An 18,021-nucleotide genomic window follows, 5' to 3' on the forward strand; every position below is an offset into this window, starting at 1 on the left:
TAAAATACCGGCTGCCGTCTTTTAGGCTTCAGTTAGTGTTCCTTTGAGGTAGAGAGGGAGAGAAATGATTCTGGTTATTATTCTTACATGGAAAAATGTTTGCGAATGAAACTTGAACAAAATTTGTGATAATTGTTTTTACTCTCTCAGTGCTCGAAGTCAAAAACAGATGAAAATTTCGTTACTTCCGGTCTTTTTCGCGCTCATCTCCGCGAGCTTCCCGCCCCTGCCAGAGCGTCAGGTCAGGTGCGGTTTTAGCGCAGTGGGTTCATGAATCACAGACTCAGCTCAGGAGCCGCAGTGCATGATGGGAGGTGTAGTCATGTGTGTAGCTGTTGGCGGGAGCAGGTGAGACGGAGACAGCTGAGCCGAGAGACACGCAGGTAAAACAGGACATAAATGAAAATATCACAGTAATTTAAAGCAGTATATATATACATATACATACATGTTTAAAGCATCAGTGTGTAACTTTAGCTTAGCAGCAGCAGCGCCCTCTGCAGCCACAACAGGTAACTACAAGACACTCACTCATTAAATTCTGTTGAGTTCAGAGTCCGAGCAGTTACAGGTACTGGAAGCAAACTTAATGCCTCAACTCCAGTTTTGTTTTGTCTCCATAATTCTGTATAATATACAGAGTGCACCCCTAGTGTTCAGTGCAGGTAAATGCACGTCTTTAAAGACGGATAAAAATACGTTTTAGGATGTTGCTCTGTCAGGTGTGGAGCCACTTTTATGAAATATTTTGTTTAAAAACATACAAACCACAGTACAGGCCAGTTACACAGTTAGCATGCTACCAACGTTATATAAATATGTTGTCAAATTAGTTTTTATGCTAACTTCCTGTGGCACACAGTGAAAACAATCAGTCCAGAGTTCACGTCATGGTCGTGCTAGAGTTAAAGGCAAACTGAACTTTTGAACCAAATCTGAAGAAATTTCCTTGTGATGTTTCTGAGATTTCAGGTTCAGGAGGACGAGACAGACGAGGTGAAAACACGAATGAAAACAAGGACAAACAGCTGGAGTGTAAAGTTTAAAAGCTTTAATGACATCGCACATATTTGATAGAGAGAGAGAGAGAGAGAGAGAGAGAGAGAGAGAGAGCTTTAAAGTCTACAGGTGCAGTTTCATACATGAGAAAAGCCTTTATGGTCTAACTTCTGTTTAAATATTTGGCCTTAAACAGCTTCTTCTTCATTCCTATAGATGTAGTTCTGATTGTGCAGTAAAGATGGCGTTAACTTCCATACATGTTCGGTACAATAGATATACAGTGACAGAGCAACACGAGTATCAAAGAGCAGAAAATCTGAACGCAGCGCGGTGCGAAGAGCTGACGACAAGCAAGCAAACCTTCACTTCTCCACAGCTGAACCCCCACTGTCCGCAGTACAGGACGTACGTTTACCATTTAACATCAACGCTTTAGTGTTTATTATACATACTGATCTTCATTATCTGTACTAGAAGGATCTGAAACATAGAACTAAAGGAAAACAAAGAAAAAGATTAAAAAAACGAAGATAGTTTTAGTTTCAGGTGAGTTTTTCAGGCGGCACTCTGAGCCTGACGAAGCATGCAAGTGGACATTTCTACATCATACACCTCCTCGAAGGTGATTGGCTGTTGTTAAGACAAAGAGAAAATGGTCGTGGAGCGACAGAAGACGAAAAAAAGTCAAAATAATACCAGAAATAAAATGCACTATTGGTCCAATTTCTCAATGGCAGAGGAAGAATGTAGGTTGTCTCTGAAGACACCCTCACAAAATTGAGGAAATAACCCAGACCTGTTCCAAACAACATAGAAAAATAACACAAATTTAAGAAAAACAAAAAATAAACGACTTTGAACAAAAAATAAACAAACAAAAAAAGAAAAAATAAGTGTGTGGTCGCTGCTGATGTTGGAGAAAGAGCGGGAGTGGCAGCGTTTTCAGTTAAGATGTTGTGACGTAACATTGGTTCATCGTCGACAGAAGAACGAACAACAGAGTGAGAGTCAGAACAGGTTCAGTCAAAACCTGGTGATCAATCAATGATTCGTCATCGCAGATAAAACGAACCAAGAGGATAAATCGATGAGCGAGAGTGGCAGCATTTTCTTTTGAGACATTGTGATGTAACAGCGATTCATTGTCGACGAACAAACAAACAACAGAATCGGTGATTTGTCATCACAGAACAACGAACCAGCGATGACAGAAGGAGAGAGGCGGCAGTTTCCGTTCAGATGTTCATCAGCGACACACAGGAACGTTTTCAGGTTAGATGATGAATTGCCATTACATCATAGTCGCAAATGCTCTCTGATGCAGTGATTGACGCCACAGCCGACCACACGAAGAAAATGAAATCAAAATATAAAAAAAAAAACAAAGAAGAAACCCGACATCGCACTTTAGTGAAACTTTCACAGTTTTCTGCTTGAACTTTCTCAGCCAACAAACTCTGTCATTGGCTGTTCAGCAGTGATGTCACCATCACGTTTGATTATTAACATGGAAATAAATTCTCTAAAAAGCTCTCTAAAAGCTAGACACAGAAATTTCTCAAGACATTTTATTCACGGACTAAAAATCAGAGGGTTTTTTGGGGTAAAATGTTTAACACCAAATTCAGTTCATCTGGATAAATTTGACGTTTTCTTAAAGCTCTGCAGACAAACAGGAAATGTCAGAGTTATCAGCTGCTAAAGTTCACGCTCTGAAAACTGTGTCTGACTTTACAAAGGTGACAGGTGGATTCAGAGGTTTGGTAAATAACGCTGCTGTGCTGTGCAGTATCAGGGACAATTCAGCAGCTTTGTTTCTCTGGAAAAGAGGAAAAAACAGAAATCTGAAAACACGCTCTGAAGCAGATTCCAGTCATAAAGTTTCTGGAGACAGAGAATGAGAAACGATAAAGAAGCTAAATATGAGGTGAAGTTGTGCATCAGAGCGTGAGTCCAGATCAGTTTCACCAAAGTGCTCGTTGTTTGACTCTCTACTGTTTCTTTTTGCTGAACAGGCTGAAGCGTTTCTCCTTGTCCTTCTCTTTGTCCTTCTCTCTCTTGCCAGGACTCGACTCGGTGGTGAGTGTGACGGCGGCCGGCAGCGTCTGAGCGCGCCCGGACGCTGGCGTGCCCGGGTTGCTGCCCTGGATGTCGGAGCGGTCGGTGGCGCTGGCGTTCAGGATGGCCTGGATCCAGGTGCTCATCTCCTCCTGCAGCGGGCAACACAGGTCAGAGACTCACATCTGCTCTCACGTTATTATTATTGACTGTCTGAAGTTTCTGAGTAAAAGAAAAGAAATGAAACTCACTTCATCTTTGGCTTGGAACAGATACTCGTTACCATCAGTGACTCTGAAAAAAGAAGAGAAGAAACTGAAATCACACATCTACAACAACACACAACAAAATGAAACTGAGTGAGTTTGCGGAGAACAGATCTGTTCCACTACAGCAGGACTCTGGATCTCCATAACACACCAGAGGGCTGTTTGTTCTAATTATGCGTTGTTGGTGTTAAAGCAGCCTCCTGTGACCTGCTGTGTCTGATCTCACTCTGTTCACGATGAGTCAGAGTTCAGTCTGACTCCAGGTGAGTTAAAGATGGCTGCTGTGTTACCTGAGTTTGAAGACGTGTTTCTTCTTCTTGTAGTCTGAGGCCACGTCACATGTCGCCTCCTTCAGGCTGATGGGTAACTCTCCGTGGTACGGGACTCCCTGACCCGCCGCCTTGCTGTCCTTATAGAAACCCATCTCCTGGTTGTTGATGACGCAGTACACGTTGTGCCACGACCTGCCAATCACAGAGCAGTGAGGTCACATGACAAACACTCAGCCAAGAGGAGTGAGACGTCTGCGGCAGGGGCGAGGATCTTTGTGGTTACCTGTTGGACGCCTTCTTGTTGTGGCCCTCCCACTCGTGTTTGCGGTGCAAGAAGCCCTCCAGCTGAGACGAGGACGAGTCCTGGTTCTTGCTGGGCAGCGTGGATGACTGGCTAGTCTTACTCTTCCTGCCAGAGGTCGGCGACGGGGTTGGACTCGGCTCCTTGGAGCTCCGCTCGGCCATGCCGTTCACCAGATCTCCACCGTCCACTCCATCCTGAGGAGGTAGACACTGAGTGAATACAACAGACAGGATTCTTACAGAGAGAGAACTGTTTATTTAACCAGAAACATCACTATATATCAGCAGCTATATCAGACTCCATTGACAAAAACAGGGATTTTACTGGGAGCTGCTGGAATACCACTGCCTCCATCTGTTAGTGTGTTTGTGTTACTGTGTGGTACTTGTACTTCAGTAAAGTATCTGATTACTTCTTGCTTCTTGCTTCTTACTTCTCTCACTGAAAGTCACACAGTAACACAAACACACTAACAGTGGTAAATCCCTGTTTTTGTCAATGGAGTCTGGTAGTGATATATAGTGATGTTTCTGGTAAAAAAACAAACATCTTATTTACACCTAAAAACATGGAAAATAAGAGGTTCGAAAATTAAACAGATCCACTCATGTATCCGTGTATAAAAGGTGAATGTAGAATAAAACATGGAGTCTGGAGGGTTCTGTGGGTTCAGTGTCACTGACTGACCCGAGGAGAGTCCTGGTCTGACGGCAGTCCGTTCTGAGTGATGACTCCGCTGCAGAGACACAGAAACACTCAGTTAAAACCATAGACCTCCGGCCGAGCATCAGACCTGCCCTTTAATTGTCTCCTGAGCTCTCACCTCTGCTGCTGAGACTCCTCCTGCTGGATCACAGCTGGTTCTGGAGTCGGAGGCTTCCTCCTCCTCTCCTCCTCCTCCTGCTGCCTCCTCACCTCCAACAGCTCCAACTGCAAACACACACACACACACACACACACACACTGTAATTAACTCCACATGATCCTCTCTGATTCAGAGGCTGTGTTACGTTTGTCCCTCCCTGCTCACTGTAGTCAGACGCTCTAGAGCAGAGAAGCGTTCCTCCCAGGTGGCGGCAGACTTCTCGAAGGCCTCATGGCGTTTGATGAGTTTCTCCACCTCGTCCACGCTCTGACCCATCTCCCTGCTGGACAGGTACGGCTCCTGACCCAGCAGCCAGGCCTCAGCCACACCGGCGTCCCGGGAGAACTGGTGCACCTCCAGGACTGAGGGGGGAGGACACAGAAGGTTATACAACCACTGGATACTGATGCCTGCATGTCCTGAGTACAGCTGGGTGATAAAACTATCTGATATGGGATGACAATAAAATTTATGTTAAGACGATGAGCTCAGGACATTTTATTCTAACAGCCTACCACACGGCAGCATTAGTGCGACAGCAGCCAGTCAGGCAGGCAGCAGTTTCACACCGATTTCCTGACTGACTGGCGGTAAAGAAAGCTGTGAAACCAGAGAGAGGCAGGAAAGTGAAGAACTGACATTATCCTCAAACAAAGGTCACAGCACGTCGGTCATGTGGAGGTGGTTTGGTTTTATTAAAAGCCATGAAACCCAGGACCTCAAACTGTCCCACAAACACACAAACATCCTAAAAATCTGTCCTGAACCGGCCGCAGTGGAGCTTCAGCTCCTCGATATTCACAAGTATCTCACATTTTCGTGTTCTATATTTGTGTTGCGCTGTTTGTGAACAGACCTTAAGACGGTCTGAAAAACATGTCGCCTGTCGGTAACAAAAAGATGGAAACACAACAAATCTTTACAATTGAAGTTTTAATCCCAGCGACCACGATGAAGCCTCTGAGCTCAGCACAGAAAGATTCAGGTTCAGGAAACTGATTAAAGTTCTGGACTGTAGCTACGAACTCCCAGACAACTCCCAACTCCCCAAACTTTTCTCAAACTTCTGACTGACTAATCTGCTCCTCTACATAGAAGGTCCTATCTGTGATCGGAGTCACAGGTTCTTGTTTTATTTACATTTTTTGATACAAGTTAATACTAATGTTTAGTTAAAGCTAATAAAACATGTTTGTTTGCTTTTATTAATAAATTATTCTGATAAATATCGATATTGATCAACATGGGAAAAAAATTAGGATCACGTCTTCATAAAACATGAACTATGAACCGTCCTGTTCCTGAGCTGAGAGTTTATTCAGCTCAGTAATCTGCAGAATGATCCTTTAGTTTCACTCTGTCGTGACAAGGTGATGTGAGTAAACCACCTGCAGCGTTTCCTGATTGGTCGAAGCCGGAGGTTTGATTGACGGCTGAGAAGAAGCTCAGTCATCTTTGTTAAAGGACGGCGAGCACCCGAGGAGTCTTCATCAGCTCTGACTCATCACCGCAGCGTCCAATCTGCTGCCACCTCCAGTCAACCTGATCGCTGCAGGGACCGTCTGACCCCTGTGACCTCTGACCTCTGTGACCTCTGACCCTGTCTGAGTGTTTGTCGGGGTCGTCTTTGTTTGTGGTTCTTTCTGTTTAAGAGACTCAGGAGCTGAATGAACAGCTCCTTTAAATATAATTCTATAACTGTGTGAAATTGTTTTACTGATCATGTGATTGATTACCTGTGAACCTGCTGACTCAGTCACCGATCACCTGTCTCAACCTGAACTCGTTAAAACCAGAGAAGAAGCAGAGTCTTACTGAGTCGGAGCCACTCCCATCGGTCCTCCCATTTGTCGATCATCTCTTTCCTCTTGTCTGTCAGCTGCAGCAGCTTCTCTTTGATCTGAACAACACAGACACACCTGGTGAGATACACCTGCTGCACCTGGGTCACGTGATGCCGTTTACCTGATGCTGGAACAACAGCGTTCACTTCCTGTTCAGTGATAAAGCTCCAATTAACTACATCAAAGTTATTTAGTTTGAAGAAGGTTCGAGGAGGAGCAAGAGACAATCACATCAGCTGAATGATTCAGGGAAAAAAAAAAAAAAAAAAGTATATATATATATATATATATATGTAGAATCGTCATATATATTGAATTTTAAATGTATTTTAACGTATTTAAAGTATTTGAAGGCGTCAGCATTGTTCTGACTCTCATCAGGTATAAACCAGGTTCAGAGATTCGTCCTCACCTCCTCGGAGGCATAGTGTTTCCGGGCCAGCAGGGCCTTCCCCAGCTCGATACAGGCAGTGAAGCTGTCGTTTCGGGCGTCGATCTCTGCTTTGATGCCCTGGTGGTTGTTCATCAGCAGCTCCACCGACGACACGTCTCTGAAAACACGAACGCAGCATCGGTTATCAGCCGATCACACAGCAGCTCATTAACGTACGATGGCAGACTCTGCGTACCTGGGTTTCTCCTGGGCCTCGATGAGCCGGATCACGTCGTCCATCCACAGCATCAGGTCTCGGACCATGCTGAAGAACCTGAACTTGTCGCCGGTGTCGAGGAGGCGGAGCCGGCGTCCGTCGCAGGCCTCCAGCAGACTCCTCCAGGCCTCCAGCACCTCGCTCTCCCTCCGCTGGATGTCGTCGGCTTTGTCTCCAGCATACGCCGACTGGAGGCGCACGGCGTCCTCCTGCAGCTGCCTCACCTGCCGCACAGGGTCAAAGGTCAGTGGTCAGAAACAGTAGCTGGAAAGTGTTACTGAATCAGTCCCATGACAATCAGGAAATCAGGTCACGTCCTCAGTTAAAGTGTTGTCACCTCTCTACAGGTAACTCACTGATTAAAACTTTAAAAAAAAACTTCTTTTAAAACAAAATAAAGTCGGTTTCTGAGTGGTCACATCTTGAGTTACCTCTGCTGCATTTTGATTTAAATTAGTTTGTTCATAAATGTTGGTGTGACCAGGATGATTGATGTGAACCTTTACCTGCACGCCTCAAACCAAATGTCCCCATAAACCAAACATGTCCTAATAAGTCAAAACGTCCCCATAAAGCAAGTGAGAGTGTGACTGACCTGTGTTCCCAGGGCCTGGATGTCGTGTTCGAAGGTGGTGTGCATCCTCTGCAGCGTCTCCACCGTGTTCTGGTCTCGGCCAAACTCCTCAGGCAGCTTCTTCTGTTTGTCCAGGATGCGTCCCAGGATCTCCTTGGCGTCGTGGTAGAACTTGTGGAGCTCGAAGGAGGCAGCGAGGATCTGTGTCCTGGTGTCGATGAGCTCCAGCAGGTCAGCCCAGGCCTCATTCAGCCCGTCCTTCCACTCCGCCACCGTCGCTGCATCGCCATGCCCGGTGTTGATCAGCTCGTCCGCCAGACGGTTGACGGCGTCCACGCGCTCCTGACCGATGTTCCCCGTGTCCCGGGCAAACTCCCGGAAACGCTCCTGCAACATCTGAGCACAGAGGTCAGAGGTCGGTTTAATGTGAACTAGTCAGAGGTAGTAACTAAATTTAGAAACTTTCCATTAACAGGAATTAACTGGTTATTAGCTAAACTGCAGGTTAGCATGTAACAGGGAAGTTAAATGTAGTTAAATAGAAACCTGTTGTAGCATCATGTTGGTTAAAACAACCAGATTACTGGGAAACATATTTTTGATCTGTCATATTAAAGTTGCAGCTAGCTGCTGAATCAGTCACAGTAACTGCAGTAATAAAGACGAGTGGTAGTACTCAGCACAGTAAAAGTAGGAATACTACTAACACTACTCATATTAGTCGTCATAGTCGTAATTTTACAGATCTGGTATGATTTACTGTCCTGATGTGTTTCTGTGGTCCAACCCTGAAGTTAGTGTTTTGGATTATTCCAGAAAATAAACTGTGAGCAGCTAAATTTTCTGATCCTTCAGGTTTAGTTGATCAGATAATCTTCACAGATGAACACCACTGTTCTGATGTTTGAAGTAAGAAGCTAATGTTAGGCTATAAACCAACTACACCACGGTCACATGACTTGTAGTAACATACGGTGACATGTTCGTAGTCCTGTCCCAGCTCATGTGACCCGGCCACCACCTCCCGCTCAGCGATCCACTGCTCGAGGTCGTCGACCTCTCGGTTCAGCTGGAAGAGGCGGAGTCTCTCGTCCAGTTTGCCCCGCCTCTCCTCGGACAGGTCCTTCAGGCCGGCATAAAGCTTATCCACCTGAGACTGACGCATGCTGATTCGCTCGCTGACCACATACACACACACACACACACACACACACACACACACACACCTGTTAGAACCTGGACTGAACTGGTTCAGATTCAGTGATTAATATTATCCCTGGTATCAGACCTGTCTCCTGATCAGGTTCAGGTTTTCACTGACAGGTGAGTGTACAGGTGTGTACCTCTCTGGGTGTCCATCAGCTACCAGTCCTCTGCTGGTCTTGGACAGCTGGTGGACGGTCTCGGCGTAGTCCTCCACCGCCTGCTCTACGATCTGATGTTTCTTCAGCATGGTGACAGCGCTCTGCTCGTCCTGAAACACAAACAACCTTTAATGTGAGGGGTTTCCATCGTCCTGCGGGTGGAGGTTTGTTTTCAGAGGTGGAGGAACATTAAAACCCCACCTTGGCCTTCTCCTCCGACATCATGTACAGCTCCTGCTCACTCATCCAGGCCTCGGCCTCGGCGGCGTCAAAGTAGTACTGCTGGGCCTTGTGTGCCTCCTCCAGGCGGCCGTGGCGACGCTCAGCCTCCTCCCTCAGCTGCCTCCACAGCTCCTGCAGGTCGGCCAGGCGCTGACGGATGATGTCGGCATTGGAGGACTCGTCCTGCAGGAGGCTCTGACTGCGCTCCAGGATGTCGTTTATACGAGGCTGATGGCCCTGGATCTCCTTCTGCAGAGTCTGAGGAGAGAGAGGACGAGCTCAGGTCAGGATGAAGCAGATTGTCTGACGTCTGAAAAATGAAGCTGAAATGACCCTGCTCTTCACACTGAGACTGGTTCTCTCACCTGGTTCTTCTTGATGAGCAGCTGGACCGTCTGCAGGTTGTGTCCGTGGTCAGTGGACGTGGCCACAGGCATCCTCTCCTGAACCCACAGCTGGAAGACAAATGTCAACAACACACAGTAAAACACACGGAAACACAGTGAAACACAGTAATTCAGGTGTACAGGAGTCTGAACTGTCTGCTGTTATCCTGATGGTGGCGCTGAAACAACCACATGGAGCTCACAGTGAAGTCAGTCGACCTCCATCCAGCTTCAAAGTTTTCAGCAGAACGTGGAAACAGCTGAACTGTCACATTCTGCTTCTGGTGGATGTTATGAAGTCAGTCACTCAAAGGTTTTTCTCAGTGACCACCTTTACACCTGGACAGGTCAGCTGAAGTGTCAGACTTCAGCTGACCTGGTGAAGGTCAGATTACTGAGGCAGTAACATGACTACTATTAACTACTTTCATCTTAAAAATCATAGTTTTGACTTTTTTCTAACGTTGGACTCAAGTTCTCTGTTATTCAGAGCTTTTAACCACATCACACAGTCTTCTCATTTATCATTGAACTTACATGAGTCTGAGCAGCTCATCCGTGTTTACAGCTGCAACTAATAATTATTGCTGCTATCAATGAATTGCAATGAATTTGCTGATTATTTTATTGATTAATTGTTTGGTCTGTAAAACAACAAACAAACTGTCGTTATAAAAGCTGAAGTTGACATATTGAAGCAACTTGTTTCGTTAATTTTCTGACAGTTGATTAATTGACTGTTTCAGCTCTGGTTTATTTAAACTAAAATCAAATCATAGATTAAACTTAAATTACTGACAGGTTGAGGACTGTGTGACACGACTGAAAGCTCCAGAAATAGTGAGTGCTTCTTGAGTTTCATCAATTGCTGTTTCCAGACTCAAATTGCTGTTTTCTCCAGCTCCTTATGAGGCTTTTATTTTGAAATTCAGCATCCAGTGTCAGTGTTACTGATAATTTCCTGAGCTGCTGAAGGATTCTGGAGACACAAGGTTTCTAACTGGTTTCTAACAGGTCACTGTGGGACAGTCAGGTCCAGGTCAGAGGTCACTCAGTCAGGGTTTCAGTCTCTGGATCAGTCTACGTACGATCTCATCCTCGACATCTCGGTTGAACTGGTGAACTTCTCTCGACGCCACCAGGAAGTTCCTGCGGCGTCTCAGTGGCTCCAGCAGCTCCTGGAACTTCCTCTCCACCAGCTGCCTCCGCCCGTCCACCTCATCAGTGTCCTTCACCTCCTGACCCAGAGCCTTCACCTGGCTCTGCAGCTCCACCACCTCCCTCTGACGCACCTCCACCTGGTTCTCCAGCATCTGCAGGGGAGGGAGGGGTCAGAGTCTCACTGATACTGCTGCAGCTCCAGCAGGGGGCGACTCTCACTGATACTTACACTACCACTGCTTCTACACCTAACGGCACTACGACCAGCACTGGCACCAGTACTGGTAACACTAATCCTACTACCACAGCTGTACTAGTATTTCTACTGCCAACAATACAACAGATACTTCTACTATTACTGGTAAACTTACTGTTAATGATACTGGACATCAGAGGTGGAATTCTTTACTCGCAAAAAAGTATAACAGTTACTGATACTCAGAAGTACAGAGGTACTATCAGGTACTATCCCTGATGCTGCACCTGTTGTTTCTTGAGCAGGATGTTGACGGAGGTCAGGTCTTTGCCGTAGTCGTCGGACTGGATCTGACCCTCGAGGCCAACGAGCCACTTGTCTAGGTCGGCACAGCTCTGGGTGAACAGTTCTGCCTTGTTGGCGTCGAACAGGCATTGAGCCTTGGTCTGCGTGGTCGACTCTAGCTCCTCCCACATCTTGTGGAGCGCCGACAGCTTCTCCTTCACCACCGCCTCAGTCTCCGGCTTCTCAGACACAAGCAACATGCCGTCCTACAGACAGATACGCCAGGTCAGGTCAAAGTTTACTGAGGGTTCATTATCGTTCATAAATATTCAGTTGTCGTCTGCATAGATTTTAACATTTGAAAAATCAATAAGACTGTTAAAACTGTGGTGATGCTGAGTTATTTTTACAGTAAATAAACAAAACTTGTGGTGTGTTGTTTCATGACTGTGGCAGAAGTAAATCAAGTCAGGTCGAATAATTTAATAATAAATGGTTGATTAAAGACTTTATTGCCTTTAATTTAACTCATAAAGTTGAAAGTAGAGGCCTATTAAATCTACTATGTTCATTTCACTGAAACATTACAGAACTGAATTTTTTCTACTCCAAAATCAAGATATTCTGTTTGGTGGTTGTGATCTGTTCCTTCTGCTGTTGATTTAAATGTTGTTGATCCACTCTGCACTGAGAGCAGCTGTATATGTGGAGTTAATGCATCATTTCCCGGAACAGAGTCATTATCCACTAAGTCAATTTGCTTATACAACACAGTTCAAGCTGCAGACAACAACAACCCCCCACCCCCCTCCTGTACCTTCTGGATTTTGTCCAGCCACTCTTTATTGGACTGCAGTTCAGCCATGAAGGCCTGGTGCTTCAGCCACTTGCTGTGCAGGTTCCTGGCCTCATCGTAGGTCATGTCCTGAGCTGTGAGCATCTTCTCATTGATCCACAGAGAGAGCTGCACAAAAAAAAAGAGATGTTAAGCTTCTCATGTGGCTATTAAAATCTAAAGGGTTCATCCTCTGCAGAGCAGGAATGTAATCATTGAATGAAAACTGTTACAGATGACGCCAGCTCTCTGTCTCTACACTGACTTCATCTCTAATCGAATCAGTCACAAAAACAGATCATCGTTCCTGACACCAGGCAGAAATAAAATTATGATGTTTGAAGTCTCGGTGCTGAGACCAACCTCCTGGCAGTCCTGAAGGAACTTCTGCAGGTCTCTGTTGTCCTTCAGTCTCATCAGCAGCTCCACTGCAGCCTCCCTGTTCTTCTTATGCCTGAAACGCAGAGGACCAGGTCAGAGCAGGACACCGACATATAACAGAGATTTAACATTTAATCTCTCAGATGTCTGAAATGTGAAGCTAATGTCAACCTGTCGTCGATGGAGGTAACTCTCTCCTGGATACGTTCGGCGTTGACGTTCCCGTCACTGGCCAGCCGCCTGCCGGCCTCCACCACGCTGTTGATCTTGTCCTCGTTGGCGTCCATGGTGGTCATGAAGTCCTCCTGTTTCTTGATGGCGGCCTCTGCGCCCTCCAGAGTTGTGGGCATCTCGGTGTGGGCCAGGACATATTCCTGTGGGGTGAGGACACGTGGTTCAGCACTGAGACAGGAAAGGTCACAGAGTCATTCAGCTCTAAAGGGTTCATCCCCAGGGGAACAGGAGTGGGATCAGGACAATGTGTCAACTGACCCATTTCATTATGAGTTCTGTCTGGACCAAGTTGACATTATGTGCTGATGGTGGTACTTTAAAAATAACATGAAAATAAACAGTAATCATCCTTTAAGGACAATGAATATCCACACAAATAAATACCAGACCAGAATATAAGGAAGAACAATGTCAAAATGCATTCTACTCTGAATACAAATACCACAAACTATCAGGTTCTCTAGTCAGTAGTTGTCCAATCCTGATCTCTGAGTCTTGCACCAAAGGCTTGGGGTTTACCTGGTTGTTGAGGAAGGCCTCGGCCTGCTTTGTGTCCCTGAGGAACAGCTGGTAAGCGTGGGACTGGGACAGCAGGTTCTGTCGGTTCTCCCACATCTTGTGCAGCTCATTCCAGCCGGTGTCGAGTGCCTGCAGCCTCTGTCGAAGGAACATGTACTGAGCGTCCGTCTGGCCCTGTGTCACCATCTCCCCCATGTCCCGCATCTTCTGGTAGTCCTCCTCATAGTTCTGGATCTCGTTCTTGATACCTTCGTGCTGAGCCATCAGCTTCTCGGCCTCAGCCAGCGTGTTTGGCATGTCCTCGGAGGCAATGGCCGTCTGAGTGCGGGAGAGCCAGGATTGGAAGTCATCCAGCTCACGCAGGAACTGCTGCAGCTTCCTGGCCTCGCCCAGAGACTCCTCACGGTTCTTTAGTGTATTCTTCATTTCCTCCCAGACAGCAGTGATTTCAGCCAGACGGCCTGTGATGGCTTTAGCCTGGTCGGGATGCTCCTCCGCCAGCCGCTGGGCCTCGCCTCGCAGGTCACCCAGTTTGTCCTCGATGGCAGCCAGATCACGCTCCATACCAGTGAGTTTACGCTGCAGGGCCATGACTCCAGTGAGATCGTTGCCCAGCTCCTGGGTGGACTCGATGACTTTGGTTTTCTCTTTGATCCAGGACTTGGTCTCATTGCAGTCAAGGTGGTAGTTCTGCACACCCAGAGCTGAGTTCAGGGACTCCTTCTTCTGGTCCACCAGGTCACGGAACTGGCTCCATCTGGTGGCAGAGGAGAGGATCATCACTGTCTAAAGGTGCAATCATACTTAAAGTTTCAGGGTATTTCCCAGTGGATTTGACATGTTACACCTGTTTGTACCTGTTGTTGAGTTTGTCCTGCTGGGTCTTGATGTCTTTCTCACTCGGGTGACCACTGTGTATCAGCTGCCGGGCGATCTGGTTCACCACCGCAACACGAGACGCCTGGTTGTTCATCTCTGGCTCCAGACTCTCAAACCTATCAAGGATACAGTCATGAATACAGTGTAGACTGAAGGAGATACACAATCACAAAGACGTGTTCAAAACCTTGTGGTCTACCTATGCTGAATGACCTCCAGGTCCTCCAGTTTCTCAGGGATCTCCATGCTGTTCAGCCACTGCTCCTTCTCATCGATCCACACCTCACAGGCGTTGGCCTCACTGAACATCTTGTAGAGAGCCAGAGCGTCCTGCAACGCCTGCTTCCTCAGCTTCGTCAGCTCTGACACTTCCTTGTAGCGCTCCTCGATGCCGGCCAGCCGACCACGCACCTCTTCCGACTCTGCTTCCTCTTTGGGCAGAGAGCTGGCTTGCTCGTGGAGCGAGTCGATGACGGGTCGGTAGCTGGCGACCTCCGCTGCTGCGTCCTTGTGTTTCCTGACCAGCGCCTGCGTGGAGAACTCATCATGACCCGTCTCTCCACTGGAGACGATGCGGAGAGCGTCCAGTGTCCAGGCATCAACATCATCTGCATCAGCCTGGAACTGGTGCAGGGCCAGAGCCTCCTCCAGCTTCTTCTTCCTCACCGCTGCCAGCTGCTCCAGCGCCGCCCACTGAGCCTGCAGGTCAGCGATGCGCTCCTGAATCTTAGTGGCACCAAAGTGACCGGCCTGTACCATGGCCTGGCCCTCAGCGATGGTGTGCTGGAGGTGTCCAGCGCGGCCGCTCATCTCATCCTCCAGGGCGCGCTGCTGGCTGAGGAGGCGCAGTGCCCCTGTCAGGTCCTTGCCGTGCTCAAGAGAGGACAGGATCTGCTCCTTCTCACGGATCCAGCCCTCCTCCTCTGCCATCTCCCAGAAGAACTTCCAGAGGCGGCGGGACTCCTCCAGGCGGGCACGGCGCTCTGCGGCCAGCTGGGTCAGCTCCTGGTAGCAAAACTCCAGGTGGGCCACCCGGTCCTGGATGACCTGAGGGTCGCAGGGTTTGTAGCCTGGACAGAAAGAACACATCACTGCACCATTTTACTTTTAATTTTTAGGATTCCTCAAATAATTTACAGAAACAATATAAAAACACTTAATAAATTAAACCAAACATACCGCTGTCATTGATGGAGTACTTGTTGGCATTGGTGGTGACCGCCTTCACCCGGTCAGCCTGGATGGCAATGTCGGCCTCCACCAGGGCGTGTTTCTGCAGCAGGTCCTCCACACCCAACAGATGCTTCCCATAATCCTGAGACAGCAGCAGCATCTGGGAACCACACAAACAAACAGACAGAGAGGATGGTTAGGATGGTGTGATCAGCTTCCTCAAATTCAAAGGTAAGAAGAAGGAGGCTGACAATCATCCGGTTCATTGTCTTTGACCCAAACTGGTTCGTCAGTGTACCTTCATCTCGTCCATCCAGTCCATGATGTAGAGCATCTCCTGGAAGACCCTCTGCAGGCCCAGGTTCATCTCCAGTCTAAGTCTGCGGGCCTTCAGCAGCTCCAGCAGGTACTCCCACAGCCGGATCACATTGTCCTTCCTGGCTGCGATGCGTTTGATGTCATGGTAGCGCTCCACCTCCAGCTCCTTTGCTACAGCGACCACAGCCTGGACGCGCTCCTCATACGCAGCGATGTCCGTCTCGATCGCCTCGTGCTTCTTGGTGGCTGCCTCAACGGCCTGAAGGTCGAAACCAAAGTTGTCCTGGAGAGAGAGGAGGTGGCACTGTCACTACATCAAATGGATATTACCAAGATTAAAATCTGGGTGTCCTTATACATTTTTTAAAACTAGCACTGACAGCGAAACAAAACTGTCAAAAAGGAATATGAACATGTTTTTGTGCAGAACCAGTTTTTCTTTTAACAAACAATGTCTCTGAATGGTTTAAATTCAACAAAATAAATACTGAGGGTCAGGAATCTGACCAGTGTATGATCCTCTGATATGTTGTGGTCAGAACCAAAACTACTGTAAATCAGCGGTGGCAGACTGTAACTGTGACAAGTATCTTTCCTTTTAAAGCTTTTCCTGAAGCTGTAAAGGATAAACCCTTTTGGTTCTAAAAGATCTGATCCCAGATCTGATCTTTTATTACCTGGGTACCACATCAGGACTGAACTGGTCTGGACAGAGGATATGGAATTATAACTTGGTACTGAACATGTATCAGGTTTTCGAGACGTAAGACTGACCGCAAGACTGACCGCCCATCACAGACTCCCTGGATTATTTTGGTTGTTTCTCTGTTTATTCTTCATAAAAAAACTTTAGTAAGTTTAGTAAGTGTGCGGACAGGTTGACAGATCGTACAGTTCAGGTGCAGCTGCTGCTGACGGCGTCTGCTCTCACCTGTGACACCAGTCTCTGGTTTTCACTGAGCCAGGTCTCTCTCATCGCCGCCTTGCGGTCGAAGCGTCGGGCCAGCTGTTCCAGTTTCTCCTGACGAATCAGCTCTGTCCTCAGAGCCAGCTCCCTCTCGTGCTCTGCCTTCTCCAGTCGTTCCCAGGCCTGACGGATACGAAAACCAGTTCAGCATCAAAACGCTGCTTCACACACTAACTCACAAAACACCTCCACAAACCAAACCGAAAACTCCAACCACCCTCAGACTCCTCAGGCCTGAGACAGTCTGTGAGGATCAACTTCAAGTTTCTTTGTTAATTAACTTTGATTTATTGACGTTACTAATGTGCAGCTGCCGTCAGTACCTGAAAGTTTTTGTCTTGTTGATAAAACTGAAACAAAAACTGAAAAACGTTGAGGGTGACGGTTCTGAATGTTGTGTTCTGTCTGAACAACAGTTTTCTTATTGTTCTGTTGAATCTTTCCTTAAAGTTTAACAGTGACTGGACAATCAGAGCTGATCCTGGAGGAGTTAAATCTGATCTAGAAGCAGCTCTGACCTTGTTGATGTCTGAGATGAGTTTTCCCTCTCGGGGCATGTAGACCTTCTGGTTGTTGGCTCTCATCTTAGACTGGATGGTGAAGAGAAGAACCTCCAGGTTCCCCTTCTCTGTGAACCTGAGGAGACCAGAGACACCGCGGGTAAGGACGAGTGTGAGAAGGAGGAAAGTTGCTGTAATCTGTCAGTAAATCTGGTCTGAACTGGAGGGGGGTGGGGATGGAGGATGGAGGAGGGGGAGGAGGTGAAGAGGAGAAGATGAGACAGGGTGGAGGAGGAGATGAACTGACTTTGGAGGTTTCTCCACAGTCCTGTAGGTGTTGAAGGCCTGGAGCTGCTGCTGGACCCCAACCAGAGAGTTGGCAAACTTCCTGTTGTTGAGGATGATGATGGTCTGTTCAATCCACTCCAGCAGGTCTGAGGCCAGAGACTCGTACTTCTCGATCATCTTCTCTGTCTCGATGGCGTTGTCCAACACCTGGACCAAAGACAAACAGAGATCTAACATCACACTGTCAGGTCCTCTGACCCCTCCAGGACCTGGTTTCTGACCCACCTTTCCGATGCGTTTGCCCTCCACCTTCAAAGCCTTCATCTTGGAGAAGTAGTGGTAGTAGGTCACCACGTAGGTGATGACCGACTTCTCGTCAGGATGGTCCACGCTGATATCTGAAACACAGACAGGTGGAGACTTGAGGACTAAACCACACCAGCCTGCTCCAACCATGTACCTTCCACCATTTTAT

At 47.4% G+C, this 18,021-nt stretch overlaps 1 protein-coding gene across 2 annotated transcripts in view; it reads right to left on the bottom strand.

Moving 5' to 3' along the window:
• Positions 1 to 1,029: 1,029 nt before the first annotated feature.
• Positions 1,030 to 18,021, bottom strand: part of LOC108882265 (spectrin beta chain, non-erythrocytic 1) — a 33,911-nt gene continuing 16,919 nt past the window's right edge. For both annotated transcript variants that reach the window (XM_018674672.2, XM_018674673.2), the window contains 29 exons: positions 17,832 to 17,944; positions 17,566 to 17,753; positions 17,277 to 17,394; positions 16,723 to 16,881; positions 15,772 to 16,074; positions 15,480 to 15,633; positions 14,500 to 15,370; positions 14,279 to 14,416; positions 13,422 to 14,178; positions 12,840 to 13,042; positions 12,651 to 12,741; positions 12,270 to 12,416; positions 11,455 to 11,718; positions 10,899 to 11,123; positions 9,790 to 9,879; positions 9,404 to 9,682; positions 9,182 to 9,312; positions 8,812 to 9,016; positions 7,860 to 8,234; positions 7,244 to 7,488; positions 7,027 to 7,165; positions 6,586 to 6,670; positions 4,936 to 5,132; positions 4,729 to 4,835; positions 4,593 to 4,641; positions 3,885 to 4,099; positions 3,620 to 3,793; positions 3,312 to 3,354; positions 1,030 to 3,212 (listed from right to left, as the gene is read on the bottom strand). In XM_018674672.2, the coding sequence (XP_018530188.1) occupies positions 2,994 to 3,212; positions 3,312 to 3,354; positions 3,620 to 3,793; positions 3,885 to 4,099; positions 4,593 to 4,641; positions 4,729 to 4,835; positions 4,936 to 5,132; positions 6,586 to 6,670; positions 7,027 to 7,165; positions 7,244 to 7,488; positions 7,860 to 8,234; positions 8,812 to 9,016; positions 9,182 to 9,312; positions 9,404 to 9,682; positions 9,790 to 9,879; positions 10,899 to 11,123; positions 11,455 to 11,718; positions 12,270 to 12,416; positions 12,651 to 12,741; positions 12,840 to 13,042; positions 13,422 to 14,178; positions 14,279 to 14,416; positions 14,500 to 15,370; positions 15,480 to 15,633; positions 15,772 to 16,074; positions 16,723 to 16,881; positions 17,277 to 17,394; positions 17,566 to 17,753; positions 17,832 to 17,944 (6,284 nt within the window). In that variant the 3' untranslated portion in view covers positions 1,030 to 2,993. The remainder of the gene's footprint in view (positions 3,213 to 3,311; positions 3,355 to 3,619; positions 3,794 to 3,884; positions 4,100 to 4,592; positions 4,642 to 4,728; positions 4,836 to 4,935; positions 5,133 to 6,585; positions 6,671 to 7,026; positions 7,166 to 7,243; positions 7,489 to 7,859; positions 8,235 to 8,811; positions 9,017 to 9,181; positions 9,313 to 9,403; positions 9,683 to 9,789; positions 9,880 to 10,898; positions 11,124 to 11,454; positions 11,719 to 12,269; positions 12,417 to 12,650; positions 12,742 to 12,839; positions 13,043 to 13,421; positions 14,179 to 14,278; positions 14,417 to 14,499; positions 15,371 to 15,479; positions 15,634 to 15,771; positions 16,075 to 16,722; positions 16,882 to 17,276; positions 17,395 to 17,565; positions 17,754 to 17,831; positions 17,945 to 18,021) is intronic.

The sequence above is a fragment of the Lates calcarifer genome, linkage group LG5, assembly GCF_001640805.2.
Source record: "Lates calcarifer isolate ASB-BC8 linkage group LG5, TLL_Latcal_v3, whole genome shotgun sequence".
Classification (NCBI taxonomy): domain Eukaryota; kingdom Metazoa; phylum Chordata; class Actinopteri; family Centropomidae; genus Lates; species Lates calcarifer.